Genomic DNA, 27,861 nt, shown 5'->3' with positions numbered 1-27,861 from the left:
AGGAAGAAGAAAAAGAGGAAGAGGAGGAGAGGAGGGAGAAGGAGGAAGAAGAGGAGGAGCAGCAGAGCGAAGGCCAGTTGTAGCCGTGTGCGACTCAGATGTTGGCAGAAGAACGCAGCACGTGGAACCTCTTCAGAGTCATACGGATCCATCCCAGCTCCCGGTTCAGTCGCTCCAGACGGTTCTCTAAGGCCACCTGGGGACGGTTACCACGACAACACATCAGTAACAATGATAAACATAACAACAACAGTAGGTACCATTTTTAATTTCATATGGAGAGTTTAAATCATTATTATTAAATAATTTGATTAAAGGGATAGTTCAACATTTTGGCAAATTGGCCCATTGTCTATAATCCCTATCCACCTTTTTCCGAACGTCAAAAACGTAGCCTGTTTTGCCGGTTTTGCTCTTCCGGTGGAATTTTATGTTTACGTTTCCATGGTTTCGCAGTAAATGCATGGATTTCTTTTTTTTTTTCAATGAAAATCTGTAAAACGCATGGATCATCAAACCAGCTTTTAACAGTGGATATCACACAAATTGGTCCGTGTTAAAAGCATGGATGTATTATATTTAAAAGCCAGCGTTAATAGATCCATGCGTTTACCGCAACTATGAAAACGACTGAAAACCATGGAAACGTAAACGTAAAATTCCACCAAACCGGCAAACCGGAAGCCAGTTTTGACCATAGATGACGTTCGGAAACTTGTGGATAGTCATAGCAGTAGGTTCGTTACCTTTAATTGTCGGTGCAAGCTATTTTTAGAACGGCGGAGCAGAGCCGCGATCTGCTCAGAGCTACGCTACGGAGGCTCATTATGGGATTTCTTGGTTTCCCTCATCAAACTCATCAAATACACAATCCAACAACTCCACAACGCTCTGGTGGACAAGTTGTGACCTGCACATTCACCACGCTATGAGATAATAACACAACGTTACCACACAGAGTTGTTTTAGAGGGAAATTCATGTGAAACCGCTGATGTGCTGGTTCAGGGACAGTTTTTCATCAAGCAGTCTCTGTATTTACCTCTAAAACAACTCTGTCTGGTAACGTTATTATCTCAGAGTCTTTAAAACAGCTTCACATCTTTGTCTTTTGTCCATCTTATGTTTTGTTTTCTATGTTTATGTTTTGTAATAATAACAATCTTATTATAGGATCTTTAAAAACATGAATTTACAAAGAGCTTTGACAAAAAATAAAAAACAGGAACCGAAGAAAACAAAGCAGGAACAGGAGCCTTGATAAGAAAGTGAGAGAAGATTAGAACTGAACTGAGATGTAAAGACGAGTTAAATGAGATTAAAATAATAAAATGAGGTTTAAGAGATAATAAAAGTAGATGTTGGAACAAGTGACGGCATAAAAAGTCAAACTGTGAGAGCAGATGAATAAAACTGAGATAAAATGAAACAAAAGAGTGAAGAGAGGAAATAACAGTGAGCGTCATAAAAAGGAATAAAACAACACAGAGATTCAGAAACTAAACAAATGAAGAAAGTCAGAGCCCATTAGGACGATGAATAAAAGATGATCAGCAACAATGAGATCAAACGTGTCAAACTTCTTCTGGTTCAGATTTTGAAGGAAATAAAAATAAAACCTGACGCCTCGATGTGGAAAAGTGACAAAATATTTTAAAAAATCTGTGTCTAAATGTGGACAAAAGTTTGAATCTCTAGTTATAAAAACGCAGAGGAACATAAATATAAACTCAGTGTCCACATGGAGACACTGTTCTCCTCTGTTGCTATGGAAACAAGGTCTTAATGGATGAGGGAGCAGGAAAAAAAAGGTCCAAATAAAGTTTAACTCCCTCGACACACTTGATGTTAATCAGGTCAGAACACGATGGAAACGACTGCAGATACTTCATTTATCAATAATTATCTCCTGATCAGCTGGAACCAGAGATTTAATTAAACATTATTGTGTTAATTAATTTATTAATGATGGTTTTCTCTATAAAAAGTCAGATTATAATTAAAAATGACCAAGTTTGATCATTTTAATTTTTTTATCCTCAAACTGAATCCTGTGACTGACGATCGTTACGTAAACACGATCAATAAATCAATCAATCAATACGTGGGAGCTCTCACCTCGTCTAACCTGCTCTGTAGACTCACTCTGCTGCTGCCGGCGCCGGGCATCCGGCTCAGCGCCGCCTCGATCTGACACACACACACACACACACACACACACACACACACACACACACACACACACACACACACACACACACACACACACACACACACACACACACACACACACACACACACACACACACACACACACACACAGACACACAGACGGTTAATAATTAATTAACAAAAATAATTATATTGATGAAACAACCAGCACATGACCGAGTGACCTAGTTTCACTGGACTCATTAGATTAGTGGGGTAGTGGTGTGTGTGTGTGTGTGTGTGTGTGTGTGTGTGTGTGTGTGTGTGTGTGTGTGTGTGTGTTGCTATGGGGACAGAGTGAGGGGGCGGAGCCAAAAAGAGCAGGTTGTGTATTTGAACTTTCTATAAATAGACGTCATTTAGTGGCAGAATAAAAACAATCAGGTCCAGGTTACATCAGAGATCAGGTGGATTAGAGTCGCTCTGCTACACACACACACACACAACGACACACACACACACACACACACACACACACACACACACACACACACACACACACACAGCTGCTGTGATAAATAAACGGCGCTCCACCTGCAGCTTCTCCTGCGTCAGCTCGTCGAACAGTTTCTCGGCCTCGGACAGCGAGTGCAGTTTGTCCAGGTAGAGCGGCGCCGTGTCGTCCAGGCCGTCGCCGTGTGGCTCCGCCCCCCCCGCTCGGCCGCCGGCGCCCGGCTCCTCCCAGCCCGGCGGGGGGTTGGCGCCCTCGGGGGCGTTCATGCTGCCGGGGGAGGAGGCGTCCTGCTGGAGGACGTCTAAGGGACGACAAGAGACGACGACTCATCATTCAAGAGTGAATAAAGTGACGGTTTGATGCCGAGTCATGGTTTATACAGTAAATATCTGACCTCAGCAAAATATATGATGATTTATTCAAACGTGAAGAGATAAACTGGTGTTATATTACAAAATAGCTACAGAAATGAGTCCAACTCTCTCACAGTTCACATCAGTGACACAGACAGTTCTGAGAGTAATGGAGAGATTAATCTGTTTATGACGGCTCAGAGATGGAAGGAAGTTTTCAAACAGGTTAAATAATAATAAATTACAAGTAGAAAATGTCAATAAAACAGTTACAGTTCTGCAGAATGAAGAGCAGCAGACTTATTGTCACTGATCTGGTGTTCATTTATATTTCTATCTAAGCCACCAGCTCTGATCTGAGGCCGAGACGTCGTCACTTTGCCTCTGATGTTTGTGTTTGTTAATATTTAATAGAATAATGTGAGTGTATCAGTGAGATGTTTGGATGTTCAGATGTTTTACCATCGTCTGCTGACGGGAAGTGGAGTCTCTTCCTGGGGCTGCTGCTGTGGGACGAGTGACGTCTCTGGTCGCCTTGTTCATCCAGCCTGCAGACACCACACACAGTGAGTTTATGTTAAATATAATATATAATAATACAGTACTGTGCAAAGATTTTAGGCACTATAAGTAAACAAGTGAAGATTCTTTCATGAACCGTCTTTATTTATGGATCAACTTCAAACATCCAAGGTTCAATCGACAGAAGAAACCTGAATCAGATCATCATGTGATGTGACCACAACGCTCTGTGTTCTCCTCCACACACCTGCATAGTTTTTTTTTTCAGGTTTTTGACCGGCAGCTTGTTGAAGCATCTTGTAGAACTGGCCTTGGTTCTTGTGTGGATTGAAGCTCAGGACGTTAACATGAGAGTTGAAAAAAACTAATAATCGCCTCAATCCGACTAGAACCGGATGACTGAAGTGCATGAAAAAAGGGGGTTAGTCCGACTACTACCGGACTTCTCCAGATCAGACTGAAACACCCAGATAATGAGATCAGAAACCAGTTTTCATCTGCATGTGTTCACGTTAATGGGACTGAAACTGGACAATGCATGTGTGCACATTGCTGCACAACAGTAAAGATGACACAAAGCGCAGCACTGAAGCCGTCACATCTGATCAGGAACTCTTGAGTTTTTTATTTCCAGTTATTCAGGCTCGTACATGACAAAATAGTCGACAGGAAAAGGTCTGTATCAACTAACTGAAACAACGCATAACGCCACTTTCTGACGAGACGCTCAGAGCTGGACTTAGCTGTGCATGTAAACATGAGTGTCTTCTGTCAGGACTCTATGGGGTTGGTGGGCTCTACTGTCTGTTGCAGGACTCAGTCTTCTTGTTGTCAATTAAAATAGTGAGGTTGTTGTCGCTGCTGAATAAATCAAACGCATCTAAACATCTGAAGTCCCTAAAACCTTTGCACAGTTCTGGATGTAACTTCAACAGCTGTGGTGGAGAAGCTCCAGTGTCTCATAACCGAGACTCTCTTTGTCTCCAGAGCTCGTTGGACAGAGACAGATAAGTTTTACAGATGAAGACGATGTGTTGAGTTGCTGTTCATCTCCTCTGTGAACTGTGCAGGAGATAAACCTGACCCCTCTCTCTCTGTGAAAAACTTTGGAACAACTTGCCATTCTGCATTAGAGCAGCTGCAAATTTAGAAAAATTTTAAATCCCTGCTCAAAACCCACCTCTTCTGCCTGGCTTTTAACACTCCTAACTGACTGATTGTTTTATCATGACAGTTCTTATTGTTTCTTATATTTTATGTTTATTTTATTGTGCTTTTATTTGATGTATTTAACTGTAATTGTATTTGTTTTTAATTGTTAAGCGCCTTGGCTACAGGTGCTATATAAATAAAGTTTGACTTGACTTGACTTGTGCTGACGTGTCTCTCACCTCCTGAACAGGTGCTCCTCTCGGGGCATCTGGTGGCCGAAGGCGGTCGAGTAGTTCTCCGTGGGGCAGCGTTTGGGACTGGACCGGGCCGACAGCGGCGTCAGTAGCGTGTCTCTCTTCGCTAGAAATGAAATGAAGAAATTGAGTTAATTAAAACTTCGATACGCCGCCGACACAGAGTTAATTAGAAACCAGCTTCTCCAGAGAGTTTGTTAGTGAGCTGCTTAAAAAGACAGTTTAATTAAACAAACAGGATTCCTCCTCATCAGTCACAACCTGGGTTTACTTTACTTGAAGGGTTTATTTATTAAAACCATACAAGTGTGTAAAGAAAACAGGTGTTCATTGTTGTTTGTTTTCTTAAATCTGGTATAAAAGTAAAGTTTTAATGAGGATGAGGAGCCACAGAGCAACAGCTGGCAGCACATCTGCAGCTCAGAGAGGATCCACACTGAACCAGGTTCAGATGGAAACACACACTGAACATCCTCAGCAGATACACGCAGCTTGAAACTTTTTAAAAACCAGGGCAGCGAGGGGTTCAGGTGAACTTTTCAAAATAAGAGACTGTCTGAGGGTCGTCAAGGAGACGTGAAGGTAACGCCGGGTTCAGACGACATTTTGTCTTTCATGATGATCAGATTAAACCATCGTAGCGGCATAAACTGGTAACTGTCAACACTACTACAACTATCACCCCGACCAATCACGACCCTGTGCGAGGTCATAGGTCATCAGGGAGGCGTCACAACAAACTGTCAATCATGACTGTCCCTCATCAAACTCATCAAATACACAATCCAACAACTCCAAAATGCTCTGGTGGACAAGTTGTGACCTGCACATTCACCACGCTACGAGATCATCATGCAACATTACGAGGCAGAGTTGTTTTAGAGGCAAATGCAGCCGGAACTACATTCTAGACACGACTGCTGGGCGGAGGGATTTCAAAAGCGCAAAGTAGTTCAAAGTATTTGCTTCATGTGTCGTAATGTTACATAATTATACATCATTATTTCCTAGCGTGGTGAATGTGCAGGTCACAACTTGTCCACCAGAGCGTTGTGGAGTTGTTGGATTGTGTATTTGATGAGTTTGATGAGGGACAGGGGACCTGTACCGTTCACCTCCACTGTGTTCACTGAGCAGCTCACGTCTCTGTCCCGCCGATCTCAAAACAACATGCACCGATAATTAAAGATGATGAAGCTACTGCTATGACTATAGGGATTATGGTGAGAAGAGGATCTGACTAAATGTTAACCTATCCCTTTAAGGTGAGGTGTGTGTGAGGGAGGGAGGAACATACTGGGAGTCGTAGCAGCAGGAATGTTTCGTTGTGCCGGAGGAGGAAGAGAGGACGATCTGTTTCCCTCTGGAGACAAACTCCTCTGGGGCTTCAGCAGCCCTGCAGATCGCTCCACTCCTCCCTGACTCCTCCCTCCTCCTCCTGCTCCTCCTCCTCCTCCTCCTCCTGCTCCTCCACCTCCTCCTCCTGGCTTCACCACATCTCTTTCTGCCTGGACTCGCTCCTGGATCGTCTCTTTGTGTCTCCGCTCCATGAAACCAACCGTGGTCCTCTGGCTGCCGATCCCTGAAGAGACACGACAACACAACGGTTCAAAAACACACGTCGTGTTACATTCAGTCATACATTCACTGTTTCATCTGCCTGTATTTATTAATGAGAACTGTTCTCTTCATCAGTTGGATTAAAAACAACCGATCGTGCAGCCAATGTCACGGATCAAACCTCAGTTCATCAGTAAACCACCTGAGGAACCATGATGGTTTTTCCATTACAGCTCAGTTCATAGTTCCTCGATCCGGACAACAGCGTGGTTTTCCACACAGCAGTCGATTAACTCAAGTGAAAGAACAACAACAGTCTCAGTGCAGGTCATTTGTCGCTGTGTGTTTGTTTTAAATTAGCGAACTACAGGCAGTGCCACAGATTTCTCATCCCCCACTTTGTTTGATTGAGAGTGTTGCAGGATGATTTCTCATAAATGAACCGGCAACATGAACGTCCGCTTGTATCCTTGAAGCGGCAGCACCAGGCTGCTTTTACACGCCTTCCTTCATATCATTGATGTGGCAACTTGTCCAATCAGACTTGAGAAGAGGAATAGTTGGGTTGCACAGTTCAGTAACTTGCAAAATAGTCAAAGACCAATAGTTAAAATCAATATATATATATTAAAAAAAAATTGTGATAAAATTGTGATTGTAATTTTACTGTTAAAAGGATATTTTTGCTATATCTGACGTGAAGTTTGCATGTCATGACAGTTGGCAGTTGTTTTTTTAGCTTCAGGTGATGATAAAGACATCTGTGACCTCACCCTATGTGTTGATCAAAAGATGTCACCATTGCACATTGAACCGTACCACTGTGACTGGTACAATGGAGTATAAAAACTGATTTAAAATAAATAAAAACAGATTTGAAATAAATAAATAAACGATGCTTAGCCTGACGGGGGGGCGAGTTAGACCTTTAAGTTTATTTAAAGTCTCCAAACGCAGGGATCTACTTTGTGTTGGAGTGAAGCCGACTTTGAGCCTGGATGCTGTGGGTGAGTGTTGGTCATACTGTGGGGGGGGGCAGAGCTGTTCTTACAGGGGGCCCTGCTCTCCGTGGCTCTGGTCTCCTCCAGCTCTATCAGGGCCCTCATCATGGGCGCCATGGCGACGCTGGAGTCTCTGCGGGCGGCCTCCCTCTGGCTCGGGCTCAGGTCCTGGTGTCGGGTGTGAGGCAGAACCTGCTCACACTCTGGAGGAGAACCGCACCTGCAGAACCGGAACTCAGTGAGTCGCTGGAAAAATCTCAGAAAAAAACTCAAAAAAAAAAACCAAAAAATAAAAAAAATAAAAAGCCTAAAAAAAAAACTAAAAAAAGGGAAAAAAAACCTCAGAAAAAAACACTCAAAGAACCTAAAAAAATTCTGAAAAAAAAAACTCAGAAAAAACTCAAAAAACCTTAAAAAACCTCAAAAAAAACCTCAGAAAATAAAAAACTTGGGAAAAAAACCTAAAAAAAAAAAAAAAACTTTCGAAAAACCAAGATAAAAAAACCCTCAGAAAAAACTCAAAAAACTAACCTATTTTTTTATTTTTATTTTTAGAAAAAACCTAAAAAAAAACTAAAAAATCCTAAAAAGACTCAAAAAAAAGAAAATGCCTAAAAAATAAACCTCAAAAGAAAAAAACTACCTAAAAAAAACCTCAGAAAAAAACTAAAACAACTAAAAAAAAAACCTATATACACCGTACAAAAGAAACCTCAGAAATAACCTAAAAAAAACCTCACCCAAAACAAAAACAACAAGGACGGCGGCGACTCACCTCCAGCTCCCGGCGCATGACGACACGTCCACGGAGCTTCCAGGTCCTGGAGACTGGTCACTGATTGTGTACAACGACCTCTTGAGGTTAGTTTGAGAGAACTGGGATTTTCTGCTGCTGCTGCCGTTCATCTGGTCGGACGGAGAACAGGGCGACTTCCTGCGCGTGACGTCGGGCTCCACCCTGGACTTACTGGGCGACAGCAGCAGGTCGGGATGGTGGTAGAGCCTGTGGACACGTCAGGAGGAAACGGTCACATCATCACACCGGCACTTCCAGCTCTTTGTAATTATAAAAACACTTAAGACTTTACGCCGGGCAGGGATCTACTTTACCCCTTTAATACTTTTAATTTTGCCATTTCACACCACATAAAAAAATATTTACCATACACATATTTGGTATATTTTTTTTCAGCACAACTTCATCTATAGATCATTATTTTTTCCCTCTGACCAACTTTATTAACATCTTTGGCCCAAAAACACACAAAAGTCACATCAAAGTTGAATCAGCTGATTCCATCACTTTTTACTGCTTTGTAAACGCCTGCCCAGCTCATCGCACTGTTACACTTGGATAAATGTAATCATATCATCATCCAGTTTTACCTGGTCTGTCAAAATCAAACAAAAACTGGAGAAAGTTTCAAATCTGCACCTTTGAGTCGAGCCCAGGTGACCTCTAAAACAACTCTGTCTGGTAAAGTTCTGTTATTATCTCATAGCCTGGTGAATGTGCAGGTCACAACTTGTCCACCAGAGCGTTGTGGAGTTGTTGGATTGTGTATTTGATAAGTTTGAATAGGGAAACCGTTCTAAAAATAGCTTGCACCAACAATTAAAGGTAACAAACTAACTGCTACTGCTAAAACTATAGGGATTATGGCAATGGGCCAATTTGCCAAAATGTTGAACTATCCCTTTAATATATAAAAAGCTACAATACAAATGAATCTGTAGTTATAAATGAATAAAGACAGAAGTGCTCATAGGAGAAGTGTAGCAGCTCTCACCCTGCTCCTGAAGGCTGAGTGCTGCTGTGGGAGGAGAAACGAGCTCTGGCCTGGTTCTCGTGCTCCAGCTGCTTCACCTGAGACTCCAGCTTGGAAATCACTCTGAGGACACACACACACACACACGCACACATACAGATATAATTAAGAGGAGACAGGTAATTAAGACGACTCAGACGACCTGTGCACAGAATATGTGAAGCAGCAGGAACAGGCAGTAGATGAAAGCTCAGTCACTAATGATGTTCGCATTAAATCCTTTTTCTTTTTTTTAAAACAGTGCTTTTATTGTGAAAGGGTGCTGCTGTTCCATTGGTTTGAGTGTTGTGTGTCTCTCTGACTGACAGGACGCCTCGGGTCAGGACTTCTCTGATCAGTATCTGAGCTTCGACTCAGCACGAGAGAATCAGCTGAATGAAGAAGTTTCTTATTAAAAAAAGGCTCTGACGAAGCCTCGGCCTCGGCCTCGTCTCGAGCTGAGTCGGTGTTTAAACCTTCCTGTGACACCGACGTATTGACGTTGAGCTGCACTTTGTGAATCCGCTGAATCGACTCCTCACTCGGTCGATCAGGAGTCCGAGCGCCGCTGCTGCTGCTGCCAACGTGCAGGCAGAGCTGATGGTGCAGAGGTTTAAAGTTGCTGCGTCGCCTCAGAGCATCGTCTGTTGATGAAGATGAACTCCTCTTTCCTCCTTTTTAAAAGATTGTCTAAGCCGCTGGATGACGACGTTACGTGACGAAGCTGAAGCCGACGATCAGAGACACCGGTCCAGGGTTCCTACACATTTGAAATTTCCAAATTCCATACTTTTTCCAGACCCTAATTTCCAGATTTCTTGGTAAAAAATTCAAATAATTTGTGATATTTGAGTAAATAGTTGTGCATTATATAAAAAAAAATCATGCAATTAATCATTTGTTTTCATTTGTATTCTTAATGTGTATGCCATTATGTAACCAAATAATTTCCAGGAGATTTTAGCTATAGGTAGCACATACAAAAATAATTAACCCAGATAACTTCAGATAAGACCAAACCCAGATAAGATATAAATATATTTCCATACAATAATTTCCATTTTACATACTTTTCCAGACCTGGAAATGTATAAAATCAAATTCCATACTTCCCATACTTTCCATACTTGCGTAGGAACCCTGCCGGTAACTATGGTTTCACTATTCACCACGAGATCTGCTCTGAACATTATGGTCTGTATTTTAAATACGCAGCCAGAACATCTACACAAAAAATGGCTCCAGGAAACTATTTTCTTAAAATGATGGACATTTAATTAGGACATTTTCAGCTGCTACGGTCTGACAGACATGCGATCACATCGTACACCAACAGTGCGTTCACACCGGGCGCGAGTAAAATATTCGCCTCACTCTACTCGCTCGAGTTTGCCCGCTGGAATATTTGTTTTTACTCGCAGCATTTGTGTGAATATTTCGCTTGAGTTCAATATTTTGAACTTGCGCGAACAGGTGAATTTCGCCTGTTTGCGTCATTCGCACCGCCGGCACAAATTTGCGTCCATTCGCATCTGTACATTGACTTTGTATGTAATCTTATCGCGCGAAAAATTCGCCTCGCGCCCGGTGTGAACGCAATGTAACACATCCTCCGTCGAGTTGTACCTTATTTTGTAGATTTATCCAGTTTGTTTCTGTGTTTATTCCTCTCTCACCCCCAGAAGTCTGATTTAAAGATGTTGTAGTGTAACAATGTGTGTATGAAGGCTTATATAGTGACGGAGAACATAAAATGTGTAGGCCCTATTACTGTTATGTTACCATTATAATCAAAAGTGTGTATTTCATTTATGATATAATCTATGTTTAACTCTCACTGCGACATCATTCTAACATTTGACTGAACTCCTGTTGACTCACCTCTTCAGATCAGAGATCTGGTCGTGGGCGTCGACCAGTTTGTTCTCGGCTGACACCAGGTTGTTCTGCAGGTGGAGAAACGTGTTGACAGGTCTTTTCTTTTTTTTACATGTTTCACAGCTCATAAAATAAATGTACGGTATATAATCACTCGGTACCTTCGCTCCCTCGTGCTCCTTCACCAGAGAGTCGTATTCTCCGAGCAGCTGAGGAAACACAACGACACAGATGTTCAGTGTTCGATCAAACAGAGAAGCTCTGATTTTTAACCTGGAATTATTTCTTTTAGTTTATTTGTTGTTTTCCCAGGATGCTACAGGCTCAGAGTTACCAACTTTTAATATATTATGGGTTAAAACATCCAGTGTTTCAAAACATCCACAAAAAAATGCTGAAAATTGACTCTGAGAATTTCAGACCGAGTCTCACTGTAATTAACTCCTGTTGGACTAATTAATCCTGATTAATAAAATCAATTTGGAGCAGAAACCAACAGTTAGTCAAAACTCACTCACACTTTTCCAATTGTATATCCCTCAGAAAACTGATATATAACACAACAATAAAAAGTGTGCAATGTTTTTATAAGTGGATTTGACTGAACTACTTTTGATCAGCAGAGCAGCAGTAGAACAGAAAACTGTGTTTCAGTCACATTTTCTATTTTCACCAGAACAGAAGAACAAGAACCAACGATGAGACAAAAAATAAAATGAAACATAAAGATAAAAACATATTCCTTCATCCCTCGTTAAAACGGAGCAGATCCTTTTTTCTATTTTACTGTCAGGGAAGTACCATGTGAACACAGTCCTCTTAAAGCAGAAGTAAGCGTAATGTTTGTGTTAATATAAGTCTTAAATAGTTATATCTTCCGACAGCAATCACTTCTATAGAGTGTTTGGTCTGAAACACGGGTCTGTCAGTCACTCTGCTCTGAGCCCAGGAGAAAACTTTCCTTGTATCCTACAACCTTTATCCAATGAGGAGAGAGAACGGCATAAAGGGGCGGTCCTCTCTGTGTGTGAATGTGGTGACGTAGGGACGAGGACCAATAGATCCATGACGAGGGCGGGGGCTGTTAACTCTATCGGCTGACAAGAAGTTAGCTAAAACAACCGGATTGCTTACTTCTGCTTTAAGTTAATATGTCCACTCTGGGCTCCTGTAGTTTAGTGACAGTAATGAAATACAATGAAATAAAAGAGACATGTTTTAAAAACACAGCAACTCTGCTCATTGAACGGAACAGATTTATATACAACGGCACAAATCAATTAAAAATCAATCAATCCAAAAGCCATTGTGTGTTTTCTGTACAGAATTTGGTTCATATACTGTATAAGAGATAAGAAATGACAGATGATACAGGAAGTCAGAGCAGATTCAGAGTGTAGTGACTCACGTCCTGCAGCATCTTGTACTCCCTCTCCCTCCTCGCCTCCTTCTCGTCGGCCTCCCTGCAGGATTTCTGCGCCGCCTCCTCCAGCTGCCGGACGCGGCTCTTCAGTCGAGCCGTCAGAGCGTCTTTCTCTCTCCCCGACCGTTTGCTCTCCTCCAGTCGCTGCTGCAGAGACTTCATGGTGGCGCCCGCCACGGCGAAGCGCTCCGGCCACTCGGCCTGACGACCACAGGACGAAGGGCAGCGGTGAGTATTTAACTGACGTAATATTCAAAAGTTCAGCTTTGAGACTTTGTTGGCGTCCAGAGTTTTTAGGTTACAACATAACCTAATCCATCATCTTGAGCTTCATTTAGGACCCTTTAATTAGGGTCCATGCAAAACTTCACACTAAATTAATTAGTTAATTAGTCTACAGATTGTGTTTAATGAGTTTCAGATATAAATATAGAAAAATTTTAGAACCAAACACGAAGAGATGGCAAAAATTAACTGGGAGACACAGGAAGGTCATTTAAACTATTATAATCATAGTAATTAAGGAAATTAGTGATATTATTTTGTCCACTGTAAAAAGTTACATCTGATCTGCTTGTGCAGCTATCAATGACACACTTTATATTTATCTGTTTTCAAAAGTTTAAAGTGTGAGATGTGATCTTTCTTTGGTGTTTTTAACTCATTCTGTTGTATTCTGCACAGAACTAATAAAAGTTTCTGTTCTCCGACTCAGAAATGAAACTGTCAGGGGTGAAATTAAAACTTCACAAATTAAAATCTGAAACTTTAATGTGTTTAAAACTCTATGAGCAGAATTTAAGACATTTTCTAACATTTTCAGTGACACTGAGGTGTTTGATGTGAGTTTTACTTATTCTATGTTTTCATTAAATAAAAAGACTCTCCCTCCTGAAATGGTACGTTTAAAAAAAAACACACACATTATATTGATGAGTGTAGATGGATTTTTGCTTTGTTGGTTAAATTAAGTAATGAGTGGGTTGGTACCAGTTTCTTCTCCAGTGTGCTGTTTGTCGCCTCCAGTTCTTGAACGCGACTGTTGGCTTCAGCCAGAGCTTTCTCCAGATGTTTACACCTGTAACAAAAAAACATCAATATAGTGTTAAAATCTAAATAAAGAGGATCCAACACAGCAGCAGCTAGAATATCCTCCTGTGTTAGAGTGTATCACCTTTATGTTGGATAAGTTTTAGATCATTTTGAGGGAAAATCGGATAAAAATGTATTTAAAAAGAGAAAAAAAGAAACTAAACACTGAGACTAAGTCTAACAACGTGAAGACCGACCTCTCAGCGAGCGCCTGGTTGCTCCTCTCCAGGTCCTGGGGCAGATCTCTGAGCTTGAGTTTGTCTCTGAGGATCTGGATCTCAGACTCGTAGTAGGCTTTCAGGTCGGCCACGTGTCGAGAGTGTTTCTCTCTCAGGTTCTGACGCAGTCTGAAGGCAACAGCACAGATAAAAGAGGAATAAACTGATGAAACAGAAACAAATTATTCATCACTGCTGAGGACAGGGTTTTACTTTTTGCATCTTTTAATTTTCAAAAAGTCTGAGATAAATAAAATCACACTGCCCGTCCAAAAGAAAAGTCACCACCTGGATTTGACTAAGCTAATAGGTCAGAGCCTCCCATTGGATCATTACTGCTTGATACAACTTATTTAACCTTGACTGATGCAGTCTCATTTCTTAAACAACCATGTCTGAAGACACATTAGCTTGGAAAAGATGTTAAACTGTTTCAGAAGGGTCAAATTATTGGCAAATAAAACTGAGACTACTAAAATTGGGTTAAAGGAAAATTCTGTGCAAATTCAACCTGGGTCTATAGACTTTGTATTACAGCTCCGTTTACAATCATGTCTGCTTTCTTACAGCGAATAAACCCCTCGGTCTAGATTTGAAGCCATCTGACGATGTCTGTGAAAAAAAAAAGCTGTTTTGTGCAATGTAAACAGCCTAAACAGCCTAAGATCCATCTACTCTGCTCTCATTCTACGCTGCTGTGGCGATGCGGGGACAGACAGAACTACTGCAGAACAGGAGACATTACAAAGAAAATCTGTAGATTCATTCTGTTAGAGCTAAAATATTAGAAAACTAGAGCCCCAGGTTGAATTTGCCTGGAATTGTCCTTTAATCCCATTCAGAATCTTTGAAAAATGAATGCAACTGTGGACGGAAATAAATGTTGCTTATTGAAACGATGCCACAGGAAATCGTGCCGTAATCAAAGCTAAAGGTGGTCCAACGAAATGTTAGAGTGTGTGACCTTTTTATGTGTGTGCAGTGTGTTTAACCCGTATGTTTGTGTGTGTGTTTTTGTGTGTTCTTCACTCACAGCGACAGGACGACAGGATCCTCCAGAGATGAAGCCCGCGCCATGTGTGGACTGCCCCGAGGTCGCTGAGTCGCACCAGAGGCTGAACAAGGCTTCAGGGTGCTGGTGTGGGTGTGGCTGCCCCCTTCCTCCTCCTCCTCCTCCTCCTCTTCCTCCTCTTCCTCGCTGCCTCTGTGGTTGTGGCTCCTCCTCCTCCTCGGGGAGGGAGACAGGACGGCCCGCGAGGCTTTCCCCCACAGCGCCTGGGTCTTGGACGGGGAGGAGGACGGCCCGGCCACTGAGACGCTGGACGTGTCCGAGTTGCAGTCGGTGTCCGCGGGGTTGTGGCTGCCCTCGGCCATGCTGTCGGGGGTGACGGGGGTCTCCACTCTGGGGAAAGGGAGGGGCTGCGCGGCGAACGAGGGGCTGCTGAAGCGAGAGGGCGAAGTGAAGCCGGAGGTTCGGTCGGACTGACGCGTGTTCGCCGCCGGGTCCAAGGTCAAAACCTGGAGAAGAGACGGACGGTTAAAAAAAAAAAAAAAAACCTCTTGAAGCCAAATAAAAATAAATATTAAAGGGATAGTTCAACATTTTGGCAAATTGGCCCATTGCCATAATCCCTATAGTCATAGCTGTAGGTTCGTTACCTTTAATTGTCAGTGCAAGCTATTTTTAGAACAGCGGAGCAGAGCCGCGAGCTGCTCAGAGCTACGCTACGGAGGCTCATGGGATTTCTTGGTTTCCCTCATCAAACTCATCAAATACACAATCCAACAACTCCAAAACGCTCTGGTGGACAAGTTGTGACCTGCACATTCACCACACTATGAGATAATAACACAACATTACCAGACAGAGTTGTTTTAGAGGTAAATACAGAGACTGCTTGCTGAAAAACTGTCCTTGAAGGGAACGCACATCAGCAGTTTTACATGAATTTCCCTCTAAAACAACTCTGTCTGGTAACGTTCTGTTATTATCTCATAGCGTGGTGAATGTGCAGGTCACAACTTGTCCACCAGAGTGTTTTGGAGTTGTTGGATTGTGTATTTGATGAGTTTGATTAGCCTCTGTAGCGTAGCTCTGAGCAGCTCACGGCTCTGCGCCACCGTTCTAAAAATAGCTTGCACCGACAATTAAAGGTAACAAACCTACTGCTATGACTATAGGGATTATGGCAATGGGCCAATTTGCCAAAATGTTGAACTATCCCTTTAACACTAATACAAAACATATAGAAAGGAGAAAACGGCACAGACAACATTTTCTTCCATCTACTTGAATAATGAATGTGTGAATAATAATAATTCCACAGCAGGTTAATTGTGTGCACAGACCAACTCTATTTCATTTCCCATTTCAATAATGAATAATTAAAAAATGGAAGAGAGGGAGAAAAAATTTAAACCTGGGGACATGAAATAGTTAGTTGTATTGTCTGGTTCAAGATAAAATCCAGTTTACAACTTCATTTTTCTATTAGCACAGTTTTCTCCAGTGATTCCCCTGAATACTGCTGCGTATCAACATCCATTAAAGTTGATGACATATAGACCATAGTGTATTAGTTTCCTTTCTACCCGTGGTGATGAAGGACTGGACGTGACTGATCCTTCGCAGTCGGAGCGCCTGCTCTCCGTTCTCTGCTTGTTCTGGTAGATCTCTCTGAGGGACAGTCCTCGCTCCTGAGACGGAGTCTGCAGAGAGACACAGAGGTCACATGACCAAGAGCAGGTTATAAGATGAAGGAACATCATCAGAGGAGAAGGAGGAAGCTTCCACGGTGAGGTGACCACGTCCACAAGATCTACAGATGTTCCAGCTGCTGGTCTAAGGTACAAAAAATTAAAATTTGAGATGCACTGAAGCGATATTAAAGGATAATTCCAGGGAAATTCAACCTGGGGCTCTAGTTTCCTAATATTTTAGGTCTAACAGAATGAATCTGCAGATTTTCTTTTTAATGTATCCTGTTCTGCAGTAGTTCTGTCTGTCCCTGCATCGCCACAGCAGCGTATAATGGGAGCAGACCGATCTTAGGCTGTTTACATCACACGAAACCACAATTTTTTTGTTTAGTTTGTTCACTTGAAGAAAGTAAACAGAGCTGGAATACCAAGTTTTGCACAAGAGTCAAGTTGATGCGCTCTGTATGTTTACAGGTAGAATAAACAATAGCCAATAAGTTAATCTTACTGCTACGAAAATGTTGTGCCTCCGAGTTGATATTCCTTTGTTGATAAATCAAACAGGAGCTTCAGATTCATTCTTTTAGACCGAAAATATTAGGAAACTAGAGCCCCAGGTTGATTTTGTCTGGAATTGTGTTTTAATATTGGATATCGGCCCGGATATTGACTAAATAGCTTGATCTGGTATCGAATAATGGGGCTGATCCAATCTTCACTTCAATTCTATGCATGTGACAGGTGCTACATCACATGTTAGCAGCACGCGCAGCAGGCCAATATACAACAAACACAGCAGGGAGCCAAAGAGTCGGCTGTGTGGAAGTATTTCACGCTTGCTGCACCAACAAGTTTGACAGCTACTTGCAACATCTGTAATGGAAACGTTGCGAGGGTTGGTGACTGCATTGCAAAACACAATCAGATCATATCGGGTATCGACCAATTACACTGAGCCCAGGTATCAGTATCGGCATCGGGCCTATAAAAGCTGCATCGGTGCATCTCTAGTTCAAACTTCTGACATGGAAGTGGATGAGTGGGACATCCCATAGTCAGACAGGACGTGTGGTGTTTGACTCACGGGGCTGATGGGCGCCTCCTGCAGGAGGAGGAAGGTGCTGCTGTCGAAGGTGTCCGGTAGCGGCCGGTACAGATCGCTCTCATTCAGACGCCAGTAAGTCAGACCTGAGACACACAGAGAGACAAAATATAGAGAATTTATTATTTACTCAACCCGACTGAATAATTTAATTAGTTTATTATTAAATCTAAAATGTGTCCTATGAATAAAGAATATCATTACAGAGTCTGAGTAAGAGTCAAAAAAGCAACAAGAAACTTTGGGACACAACATCATCGTCTTTTGTTCATTCCGCTGTCCGACTGCTGAACAAAACTATGTAAATTAACTGAAATTGTGTGATGCCCGTGGTGTGCACTGGGTACTGTGTACTTTTATGTATTTCTTTTTTAGAGATGTACTTTTTAATGGTGATATTTATTAGAATTCCCATTTTTAATTATGTATTTATTCATTTTCTTACATGCAACTAGCAGACTTGCACACAGCTGCCAACTCTCTTTCTTTTCTGGTGTCTCTGTTATGTTATGTCATGTCATGTCATGTCATGTCATGTCATGTCATGTCATGTCATGTCATGTCATGTCATGTCATGTTATGTTATGTTATGTTATGTTATGTCATGTTATGTCATGTTATGTCATGTTATGTTATGTTATGTTATGTTATGTTATGTTATGTTATGTGTGTGTTTGTGTGTTTGTGTGTTTGTGTTTGTGCTATGAGCATGGTGTGCGAGCCACCAAATGGAATTGCCCTTTAAGGGATTAATAAAGTAGTCTTGAATCTTGAATCTTGAATCATCCACTGAGGCAGAGTTGAGCTTCAACCTGCTGCTGTGTGCCGGCATTTAACAGATAATAATATATAATTGTAACTGTGTCTGTCCATCTGGGTCTCAGCTGCTCATTAATCATAATCATTAAACCCAGACATGACATTGGATGATGCCCTCACTGGTGCGACAGTGCCACCATACTGTGGCTTCATGTAACTACAGCAGAGCTCCATCTCTCTCTCTGTGTTGTTCATTACATCTCTGTGATTAAACTCTGTGTTGTTGACCCGTCGTTACCTGATGCCTCCGACATCAGACTGTCGCTCCTCCTCAGGGAGAAAGTGCTGGACGACGGCCCGGACGCTCGCTGCTGAAACCAGACAGAGGTAAGTGGATGAGGTCAGAATGAGGACAAACAGAGCAGAGAAGAAAAAGCAGCTCAGATTCAGCAGTGGTGAAACACTCTCCTCTGTCCTACCTGGTCCGGGGGGTCGGAGCTGTCCAGGGGGTTTGGTCTGGAGCTGCGGGGAAGCTCCTGGTACTCCGGGGACGAAGCTGGTCCTGCTTTGCTTTTCTTGGGCCTGAGTTTCTGCCTCTGGGCCCACGAGGTCAAAGGTTGGCTGGTGCTGGACACACAAGAAGTCCTGGTCAGAGGGGAAATATGAGCCTTTAGAAAACAGAGCTGAGGAAGCCTGAGTCATTTCTGCAGGTTAAAGTTAAATCAGGACTAGAGCTGCACAATTCACAAACAAAAAAACTAATTTCTCTGTGTTTATGAAAGAAATGGAACAGTATATATCAACAATTACCCTTCACAGAACTAATCTAATAACAATCCGTGTGAATAACCAAACAATAGTTCCCAATAGTCGCGAGACTAGACTTTATGAGAATTACGGCTCACTCGCAAAACACCTTTCAATGGAAACACCTGCAAATAGGAAATATACTTTTTCTAAATTTTTGAAATGTCGCTTTTATTTTGCGAAAACCTGCAATGGAAACGCAGCTATCGAATGTCGACAGGGAAATGAACAGAGTTGAGTTGAGCTCAAACTATCACAGGCAGTGAACTGTGCATTTTTGGAACTAAACGTCACAGGACCCTTTACTTTTCGGTAATCGGCTCGTCAGGGCTTCTATATTAGAAGAGAGAGGGTGAGTTGTGTTTTCGTCTCTACCAGGCAAAGCCAGCAGATGTTTGATGCGTCGTATTATGGGATGGGACCCTATTTGTACTGTTGATGTAGTTCGGTGCTGTTCTGAGGATTATTTGTGGCTATAAGCGGCTATTTTGATGGCGGTTGGCTCTTGGCTCCATAGACAGCAGTGTGTTTCTATCTGGCTGTCTGAGCTGAAGTCACTACAACTAGAGAAGTTAGCGGTTGGTAAACTTGATCTCTGAAGGGGGGGTTGTACTCGGTGTCATGGTGCGTTAGACCACGGGTTAAACTTACGCTGGAATATCCCTTTAATATGAACACCTGAATATCTGCTTATTTATCACATCGCACATCACACATCTTGCTGACATCGTACCCAGAGAGTTTCTGCTGGTAGACTAACGGGTTCAGTTCCTCCACACCCAGAGTCCTCTCCTCCGAGAAGTCCTGCTGACATCCCATCATCACCGTCGTCGTCTCCGTGGTTTCCTGGAAGCTGGAGGCCCAGTGGTGCTTCTCCCTGTCGTCCTCGTCCTCCCCCGGAGACCCGGCGGGCTCCAGCGCCGTGTCCCAGGCGGACAGCGTCCCGTAGCCGCTGCTGAGCACGGTGGTGGCCCGCTCCTCGCCCCGCTCCTCGCCCCCGGGGTTGGCGGTCTCCGACGATCTGTGGTGGAGCGGAGGCGAGGGCGAGCTGAAGGAGGGGCTGTGTGCGGGGGCCGCCAGGCTGTCGCTGTCGCTGGGTGCATTCTTGGGGAGCGTGCAGTCGGCGGCGGAGATGAGAGGGAAGATGTAGTCCTTCGTGTCGGCGACGGTTTTGGTCACTGGAGAGGGAGAGAAGTCCGAGGGCGGCTGGACGCTGGCCTGGCGGTTCTGGAGCTGGACCAGCGCTTTGATCTCATCCTGAATTAACTGTGGAGGGAAAGAAAAAACACAGCGTGGCGTCAGTGGAGGGAGAGACGCTTCTCTACCAGGGGCACATTTATCGTTTTATTAAAATAATGACCAGAGCATCTTTACTGCCTCAACTGCAGGAGCTAAGCTAACGGGCTCTATGCGTAGCTCCACTACTTCCTGAACTTAAAGGACAATTCTGGGTAAATTCAACTCTGGGCTGTATTTTCCTAAACATTTTAGGTCCAAAAGAAGGAATCTGAAGATTTTCAGTTTAATTGCTCCTGTTTTGTGGTAGTTGTGTCTGTCCCCGCATCGCCACGGCAGCGATGAATGGGAGTGGATTGAAGTTCCGCTGCTTACACCCTGTCCTGACATACAGCGACGCGACAGCGACGCGAGCGAGCGAGGGAAAGTGATTAGAATGCGTACTTTTCAATCAGCCTGTCCTGACATGCCACGAGCGACATCGCCCCGTCCAGCGATGTCGCTCAACCCTGAAATTATCTCTGGCGTTGTCTCCATCTGGATGACATTTCGCGGCGGTGTCCCGCCCCTAAACACTTCTTATTGGTTGATAAGTCCACGCTGCTTTCTGTTGACAAGCAAGTTATCAGAGAGAGGAGAATATGAGAGGAAAAAACACACTCAAAGATGTGAAAAACGGCAACCAGGAAATGCCAGGAATCTCAAAATAGCGCTGCAAGTTTGTGTAGCTACGTCCCTTTATAATTTGATTGGTTTGGATTCTGATCCAATAGAATATACTTGCGACAAAATCGTCACGCTGCATATCAGGACACCCTCACGCGAGTTTTCGTTGCCGTTTCGCTTGCTCGCTGCATGCCAGGACGAGGTGTTAGGCTGTTTACATCCCTCAAAGCCGTAATTTTTTTCCCACAGACAGTGTCAGGTGGCTACTCAAACATGCACCGAGAAGTTTGTTTACTTCAAGCAAGTCAAGAGTTGATATTCCTGTGTTTATGACACAAACGGGAGCTTCCGACTGCACGTAAACACACCGAGCGTCAACTTGGGTCTCGCGCAAGACTTTGAATTAGATCTAGTTTTACAAACATGTCGGCTTGCCTTCAGAACCGTCAATATATATGCAACAATGCAATTAAAAAGGATATTTTTATTTCTGTCAAGTTGGTGGTTTGGGACTTTTGCTAATAAAAATATGCAGGAGGTCCAGTCTTTGTCCCAAAAAGGTCGAGACTCACGGCTTTAGAGGACGGGACGTGACTAAACGCTGGCTCACCTGTATTTGGCACTGGTATTGTTCTTGCTGAGCCAGGATCTGCTCTTGGTATTGCTTCTCAACCAGCTGAAACAGATGCAGCCATCGGCCCTGATTAAAAAAAAAAAAAACACACAATCAGAACCAATCACATCATCATCACTCACAGACTCAGACACTGACGCTCCATCTCTGTCTTGGAGAACTGGACTTTTTCCTCTTTAAGGACATCGCCTAATGAAGCTGAACTAACCACAAAGGACGTTTTAAAAAATCGGTTCCGCTCCTTGTTCTTTCACTTTGACGTCCGAGCTGCTCGCTGCAGGATGACGGATGTTTGACAGATTCGTCCTGAAGGTGAAGTTTCTCTGCGCTCACCTCAAAGTCTCAGTTTGTCACTTTCATGAGCAGAATTTTGTGACGTTAGAAAATCTCTCGGAAGTCGCTCGTTGTTGTGGTCGTGGTCGAGGACAAAACTTAAAACTTAAAAAACTAGTGAGATGTTGAACACTTGAAAACTCCAGTGGAGCCTCTAGACAGAGATATTTTTGTGTCCAGCAGCTCAACGTTTGAAGCGAACAACATTTGCATAATTCATGATGTCTGGATTTTAAATAAGGCCGACGGAGCAGCTGTGGTTTCATTCTTGTGGAAAAAACAGATTAATTATTATTCAAAGTGCGAGAGAGAAGTTTTGTGTCTTTAAACCCGACTGCAGGGGGAGTTCATAATACAAAACACACTCAGATTGTGTGTGTGTGTGTGTGTCTGTTGGCAGGGTGATAACACACTGTGAATTTTACAGTCACATGCTGGGGCAGTGTGAATGTGAACCAAACTAATTCAACCTGTTATCAGTTTATCTAATTTGTGAATTAATTCTTTGTAACAAGGGGTAGACAATATAAGTTCGCTTCTTTCTACCCCCTTTCATTCAAGAGTTACAGTATTGTCACTGTTTATTTTATTTTTTGTTTTTATGTTTGACAAATGAATGAAATAAATAAATAAACTAAACTAAACTAAACTAAGTTTTAGTTTGGTGAGACATCGCAGCCTCTGTCCTGCACGGTCTTGTCTGTTCAAAGTAATTAAGAAAACAGTTATTTATACTTCCTACACCCAAAACAAAGGTCATCAACACACTGTGAAGTTCATTATCTGTGTGTGTGTGTGTGTGGACCTGGACCGGCCCGACCAGTGTGAACATGTCGATACACGGACGGAGCATTAAACAGATCCATGCTCCCCCAGTCTGTCCTGTGTCCTCTCTGTGTGATGCTCAGATCCATGGAAATGGATGGAAATCAGGTTTCACTGATCAATAACACATTAGTAAACTGAAGGAGGCTGTGAATATTGTGGCGATCTGATCTGCATTAAAAAAAAAAAAAAAATCGATTCCCACCGGGCTGCAGCGGAGCAACGGAGCAGAGAGGGAACAAACCACACGACTGTCTGCAACAGCAACAACCCAGATCAGTCCAGACAGAGACTTCACCCCTCCCTCTCTCCCCCCGTCTGTCTGTCTCTCTGTCTGTCTGTCTGTCTCTCTCTGAATAATTGGTTAGAGTACGGTAGTTTTTTAAGAAAAAAAGTCAGAATTCTGTGATTTCAGCTTCTTAAATGTGAATATTTCTGGTTTCTTTGTTCCTTTATGACAATAAACTAAGTATCTCCTTTGTTTGTGGACAAAACGAGACATTTGAGGACGTTGTCTTGTGGTTCGAGAAACACTGATTGATGTTTTTCAACATTTTTTTAAGGGATAGTTCAACATTTTGGCAAATTGGCCCATTGCCATAATCCCTATAGTCATAGCAGTAGGTTCGTTACCTTTAATTGTCGGTGCAAGCTATTTTTAGAACGGCGGAGCAGAGCCGTGAGCTGCTCAGAGCTACGCTACGGAGGCTCATGGGATTTCTTGGTTTCCCTCATCAAACTCATCAAATACACAATCCAACAACTCCAAAACGCTCTGGTGGACAAGTTGTGACCTGCACATTCACCACGCTATGAGATAATAACACAACGTTACCAGACAGAGTTGTTTTAGAGGGAAATTCATGTAAAACCGCTGATTTGAACTATCCCTTTAACATTTTTTTGACCAAACAACTAATCGATTAATAATTTACATAATCTACAGATTAATCGATATTGAAAATAATCGTTAGCTGCAAATATTAAAAAGCATCTTACAGGCTGTGAGTCCTGAGCTGTATGTGTGCCGGGCTGAAGGAAGCAGCTGTGAAACCAGAATCGTTCTCTAAATGTAAATTCCCAAGAGAGAGGGGGGGGGGGGGGGGGGGGGCAGATGTACAGCAGAGCAGCTACAACACTGTGTGTGCCATATACGTTCATTTACATAATGGACACACATAAATAATGAGAGAAGGGAGTTGTTTTTTTTCTCAGGTATGTGAACTACAAAAAGCCTGAAGCCTGATGAACTCTGCAGCCAAGTGCCTCTGTGTTGTTGGAGCACGTCAGAGTCGTCTGTCTGTTCCCTACAAATCACATCCTGTGTCTGAAAAGATCAGCTGCAGTGTGGAGCGGTGTGTGTGTGTGTGTGCGTTACTGTCAGGTGTGATCTGTACAAAAAATAAAAGTGACAGCCCAGAAATGAGGCTGCCAGCTGCCAAATGCAGCGCCACAAGAACAACTGCCACAGCAGCAGCTTCACCCCTTAACTTCACCTTCCCCGTCACCATCAGTGTGCACTTTGCATCTCATTTTGAACTCTGTAACTGTAACTGTAACTGTAACTGTAACTGTGTGGTCGTCTCCCACCTCACAGTCCTTCCAGATCTCGGGGTCCGTCTCTCCGCTGCTCTGGATCTCCTGCACCAGCGCCCTCAGCGTCTCCAGGGAGCTGGGGTTGATGAACGGGAGGTTCTTCCCCTGTTCAAACGCCTCCTCTGTGCTCAGACACAAACTCCTGCAGAGGAATCACATGACAATAAATCACACACTTGGTGGTGATGGTGAACTATTGTTATACATGGAGCAGATACAGACACATGGGCTCTGGAGCGGCAGAGGGTTTATATAAAACAAATTGGTCTATTAACACAACAGTAAGCACTTTGAAGACACGGAGGAAACATGTGTATTAATCTAAACTCCTGTAAAGACTGAAATCTGATGATGCTGCAACATTTTTTTTTGTCTCAGCAAGATCGAAGTAGAATCCACTCAGCCTCGTTTTATACAGTCGACACTCACACGATTCTCTAAATGTGGCTGCAGGCTATTAGTAAAACTTTCGACCACGTGTAAAGATGCTAAAATTGAACAAATTCAAAGTAAAGTTCATGGAAACTCGCAAAATTGAAACAGTTAGACTTCAATTTGATATGATTTATAAGTGATGAAACATTTAAATTCCCCTCTAGAGTTGAAATGATTCGATTTTGATTCACAAATCAATACAAAATAATAAACTACATTCAGGAAAAATCATGAAAATACAAAATGATCTCTGAATTTATCACATGTTTAATTATAGATTAAATACACAAGAATTAGTACCTGACTGAACACATTCATGAATAATAAATAAAAGAAATTGTAACTTGAACTTTGCAGTGTGATTATAGTAGAGCCCGACGCACATGGATTTTTTTGTGGCTGATGCCGATATTAGGGAATAAAAAATTATTCCCGATAACTGAGTTTTACATTTTCCCCCACAAATAGCTGCTTTTGATCCATTAAATATAGTTCAAACACTTGTTACAAAGATTAAAGGGACAACGAGGAGTTTCTATTCGGTTATAAAAAAGTCTCACGTTAATGTGGATGAATCTCCGCTACCCACACTTGTTAATGGGCCCATTTTCGATCAATATGTCGTTCTGTCTCTATCGTTATTTTGTTATTATTAGTGGTGGCGGAAATGCTGGTCGAGCCGACCAGCGTTTCCTTCGTGGCGAGTCATGAGAATAACGCAGCCGAATCGCCGTTTATAGTCGGAACTACGACGGTATGTGAACCTCTTTGAACCTCTGACTTTAATTATTGATGAATGAAAACATGAGTCCGTCTTGCGCCGGTCAAAGAATTTTACGGTGCGCGCGGAGGCTCATAAATGTAGTGTGAAAACGCTTCGCTTTTCCAAAACTCCTCGTTGTCCCTTTAAATAAATTAAAGGCAGAACATTTTACTATTTTCAAATAATTTTTATTGTCATAAATTGTTGTGTGGGGCCGAGCAGCATATGAACAATTCTAACAAAACGTAACGAATCTCTTCAATGTTTATCTTTTCAAAAATTAATCACGTACAAAATTATGTGCAAAAACATAAAGCGTATTCCCACTTTATTTGTGGGAAAAAAGTGTTAACGATTAGCGATTATTCTCTAATAGTTATAATGAGATGATTAGATCAGTCAGACCCTAGTTCATAGTGTGTTACTATGTGTTAGTGTGTTACATTGTGTGCGTTACAGTCGTTAATATAATACATCCATGGTTACAGTGTGTTTACTGCACCTGATCTTGTTGCATGCTGGTGTGATGTCCATGGGCCGGCTCTCCACAGTGCCTCCTGTGGTCTGGGAGGCCGTGTGCCTGTCCTCGGAGACGGCGAGCCCCGAGGCCGACGTCCCCTCCGAGGACACCAGAGAGGTCTCGCTCTCCTTCCCCCCGTCCCCATCGGCGCTGACATGGCAGTGGCTCAGAGCCCCCGAGCTGGACACATCCTCAGAGATACTGTCATCTGTGGACATGTTTATGGGCCCATGCAGCGGGGGTCAGTCCTGCAGCTGGAGAGACAGAGAGGAAGTCACCGAGACGAGACAGAGACAGGGACCGAGCGTGAGTATTTACATTTTCTGCTCCTTTATTGTTGAATATTTTGAGTGAAATATTGTATTTATATTTATATGACAGCAAAAGTTACAGATTTTACAAACAGAACATATGATGCATGCAATGTAAATAACATAACCACTCAGTAATGTCAGAAAAAACAACTGTTTTACTACCAATAAACCACTCACACACAATCATACAAAAACTACAGGCTGAGATTCAAAGTTTAAACTGAATCTGTCACTTTATGTTCAAATTCACTCGTTTATCATCATCAAACCTGGACTTGATTATCAGATACACTTGAGATTATCAACAGATAAAGTCTGACAGATACAAGAACACATCTGGCCAACATCAGTCCAGCAGGTTCACCAAGTCAAGACCAGATCAATCCAGACTTGCTTACATAAATCACTTTCACCGTTGTATAACCTCCTCTCCTCTCCTCTCATTGATTACTTTATTTTCCATTATCTGCCAATACTGATCTGTCATCAACCACAGTTATGAAAACATAAACAACACGGAGATTCAAGCTAGTGTGTCACTGATGAGCTTTAGCATCCTCTCCTCTGTCTCTGTTTCTGTCTATCTGTCTGTCAGCCATGACCTGAGCTTCCAGCCCGTCTGAACCGCAGACTGTAAATAACATCAACAACACTGTGTGATCTTTAAACTGTCCTGGTTTGGTTTGGTTTAGTAAAGTAACCGATTAACAGCAGAATATCACCCACACACAGACAGAGAGATATATAGCGTTAGCCCCCAGCAGCAGCAGCACCAGCAGCGGGATCGCACCGTTTATCACCTTACACCTGCTACCGCATTAGCCGCTTCAGCTCCGGTGTCCAAGCGGCGGCAGCGTCGGTTAAAGTTCCCTGCGAACTCCGGCTGGTTAGTTACCGAGCTAACGGCTAACTGCTAACTGCTAACCGCTGCTTTGCTGCTACCGCTGACAGCCGATTCAAACGGTTAAGTTAGCTCCGCTAGCTGAGTTGAGCTAAGTTGGTTAACGCAGCGAGAGATGGAAATGCCAACGCGGCGTAACAACCGAAGAGTGTGTGGCTCCTGTGAAATAAAATATAAAAAATAAAAAATAAAAAACGACTAACGTTACCTACCCGTTGACTTGTACCGTCATTATTTCTTCATCCATATTATTCCCACGGCGGGTTAGAGACAAGTTGGCTAGCTGGTTGTTGCTGGTTGCTGGTTGGCTACTGCAGTGCAGAGATCGCTGGCCCGCTGTAACGT

At 42.8% G+C, this 27,861-nt stretch overlaps 1 protein-coding gene across 5 annotated transcripts; it reads right to left on the bottom strand.

Annotated features, from left to right (window-relative positions):
* On the bottom strand, positions 1-27,843 carry mphosph9 (M-phase phosphoprotein 9). Of its 5 annotated transcripts, none has more exons than XM_083983397.1 (24): positions 27,729-27,843; positions 26,284-26,555; positions 24,578-24,725; positions 21,806-21,895; positions 20,027-20,559; positions 18,966-19,131; positions 18,785-18,857; positions 17,710-17,813; positions 16,518-16,634; positions 14,959-15,443; positions 13,905-14,054; positions 13,606-13,693; positions 12,601-12,816; positions 11,354-11,401; positions 11,196-11,260; positions 9,297-9,398; positions 8,282-8,509; positions 7,530-7,726; positions 6,243-6,527; positions 4,931-5,051; positions 3,480-3,565; positions 2,745-2,965; positions 2,118-2,189; positions 1-196 (listed from the first exon to the last, which is right to left on the bottom strand). In XM_083983397.1, exons 2-24 carry the CDS (start codon positions 26,517-26,519, stop codon positions 95-97), a joined length of 3,933 nt encoding a protein of 1,310 aa, XP_083839523.1. In that variant the 5' UTR covers positions 26,520-26,555; positions 27,729-27,843; the 3' UTR covers positions 1-94. The 5 variants fall into 5 exon arrangements, with proteins under 5 accessions (XP_083839523.1, XP_083839526.1, XP_083839524.1 ...); XM_083983400.1 differs by having other exon boundaries at positions 7,557-7,726; XM_083983398.1 differs by having other exon boundaries at positions 18,785-18,854.
* Between the last annotated feature and the right edge of the window lie 18 nt (positions 27,844-27,861).

Source organism: Trachurus trachurus (assembly GCF_905171665.1).
Source record: "Trachurus trachurus genome assembly, chromosome: 12".
In the NCBI taxonomy this organism is placed as follows: domain Eukaryota; kingdom Metazoa; phylum Chordata; class Actinopteri; order Carangiformes; family Carangidae; genus Trachurus; species Trachurus trachurus.
Note: the sequence above shows the minus strand (reverse complement) of the source record. Positions and strands in the feature narration are given on the sequence as shown.

What these genes read in the sequence shown, in the direction of transcription:
- mphosph9 (XM_083983397.1), bottom strand. Translation starts at nt 26,519, where the DNA reads ATGTCCACAGATGACAGTATCTCTGAGGATGTGTCCAGCTCGGGGGCT. An exon ending in GATCCTGTCGTCCTGTCGCT is followed by an intron (nt 14,055 to 14,958) that starts GTGAGTGAAGAA and finishes TGTTGCCTTCAG; the next exon opens with ACTGCGTCAGAACCTGAGAG. An exon ending in CTTCCCGTCAGCAGACGATG is followed by an intron (nt 2,966 to 3,479) that starts GTAAAACATCTG and finishes GTCGTCCCTTAG; the next exon opens with ACGTCCTCCAGCAGGACGCC.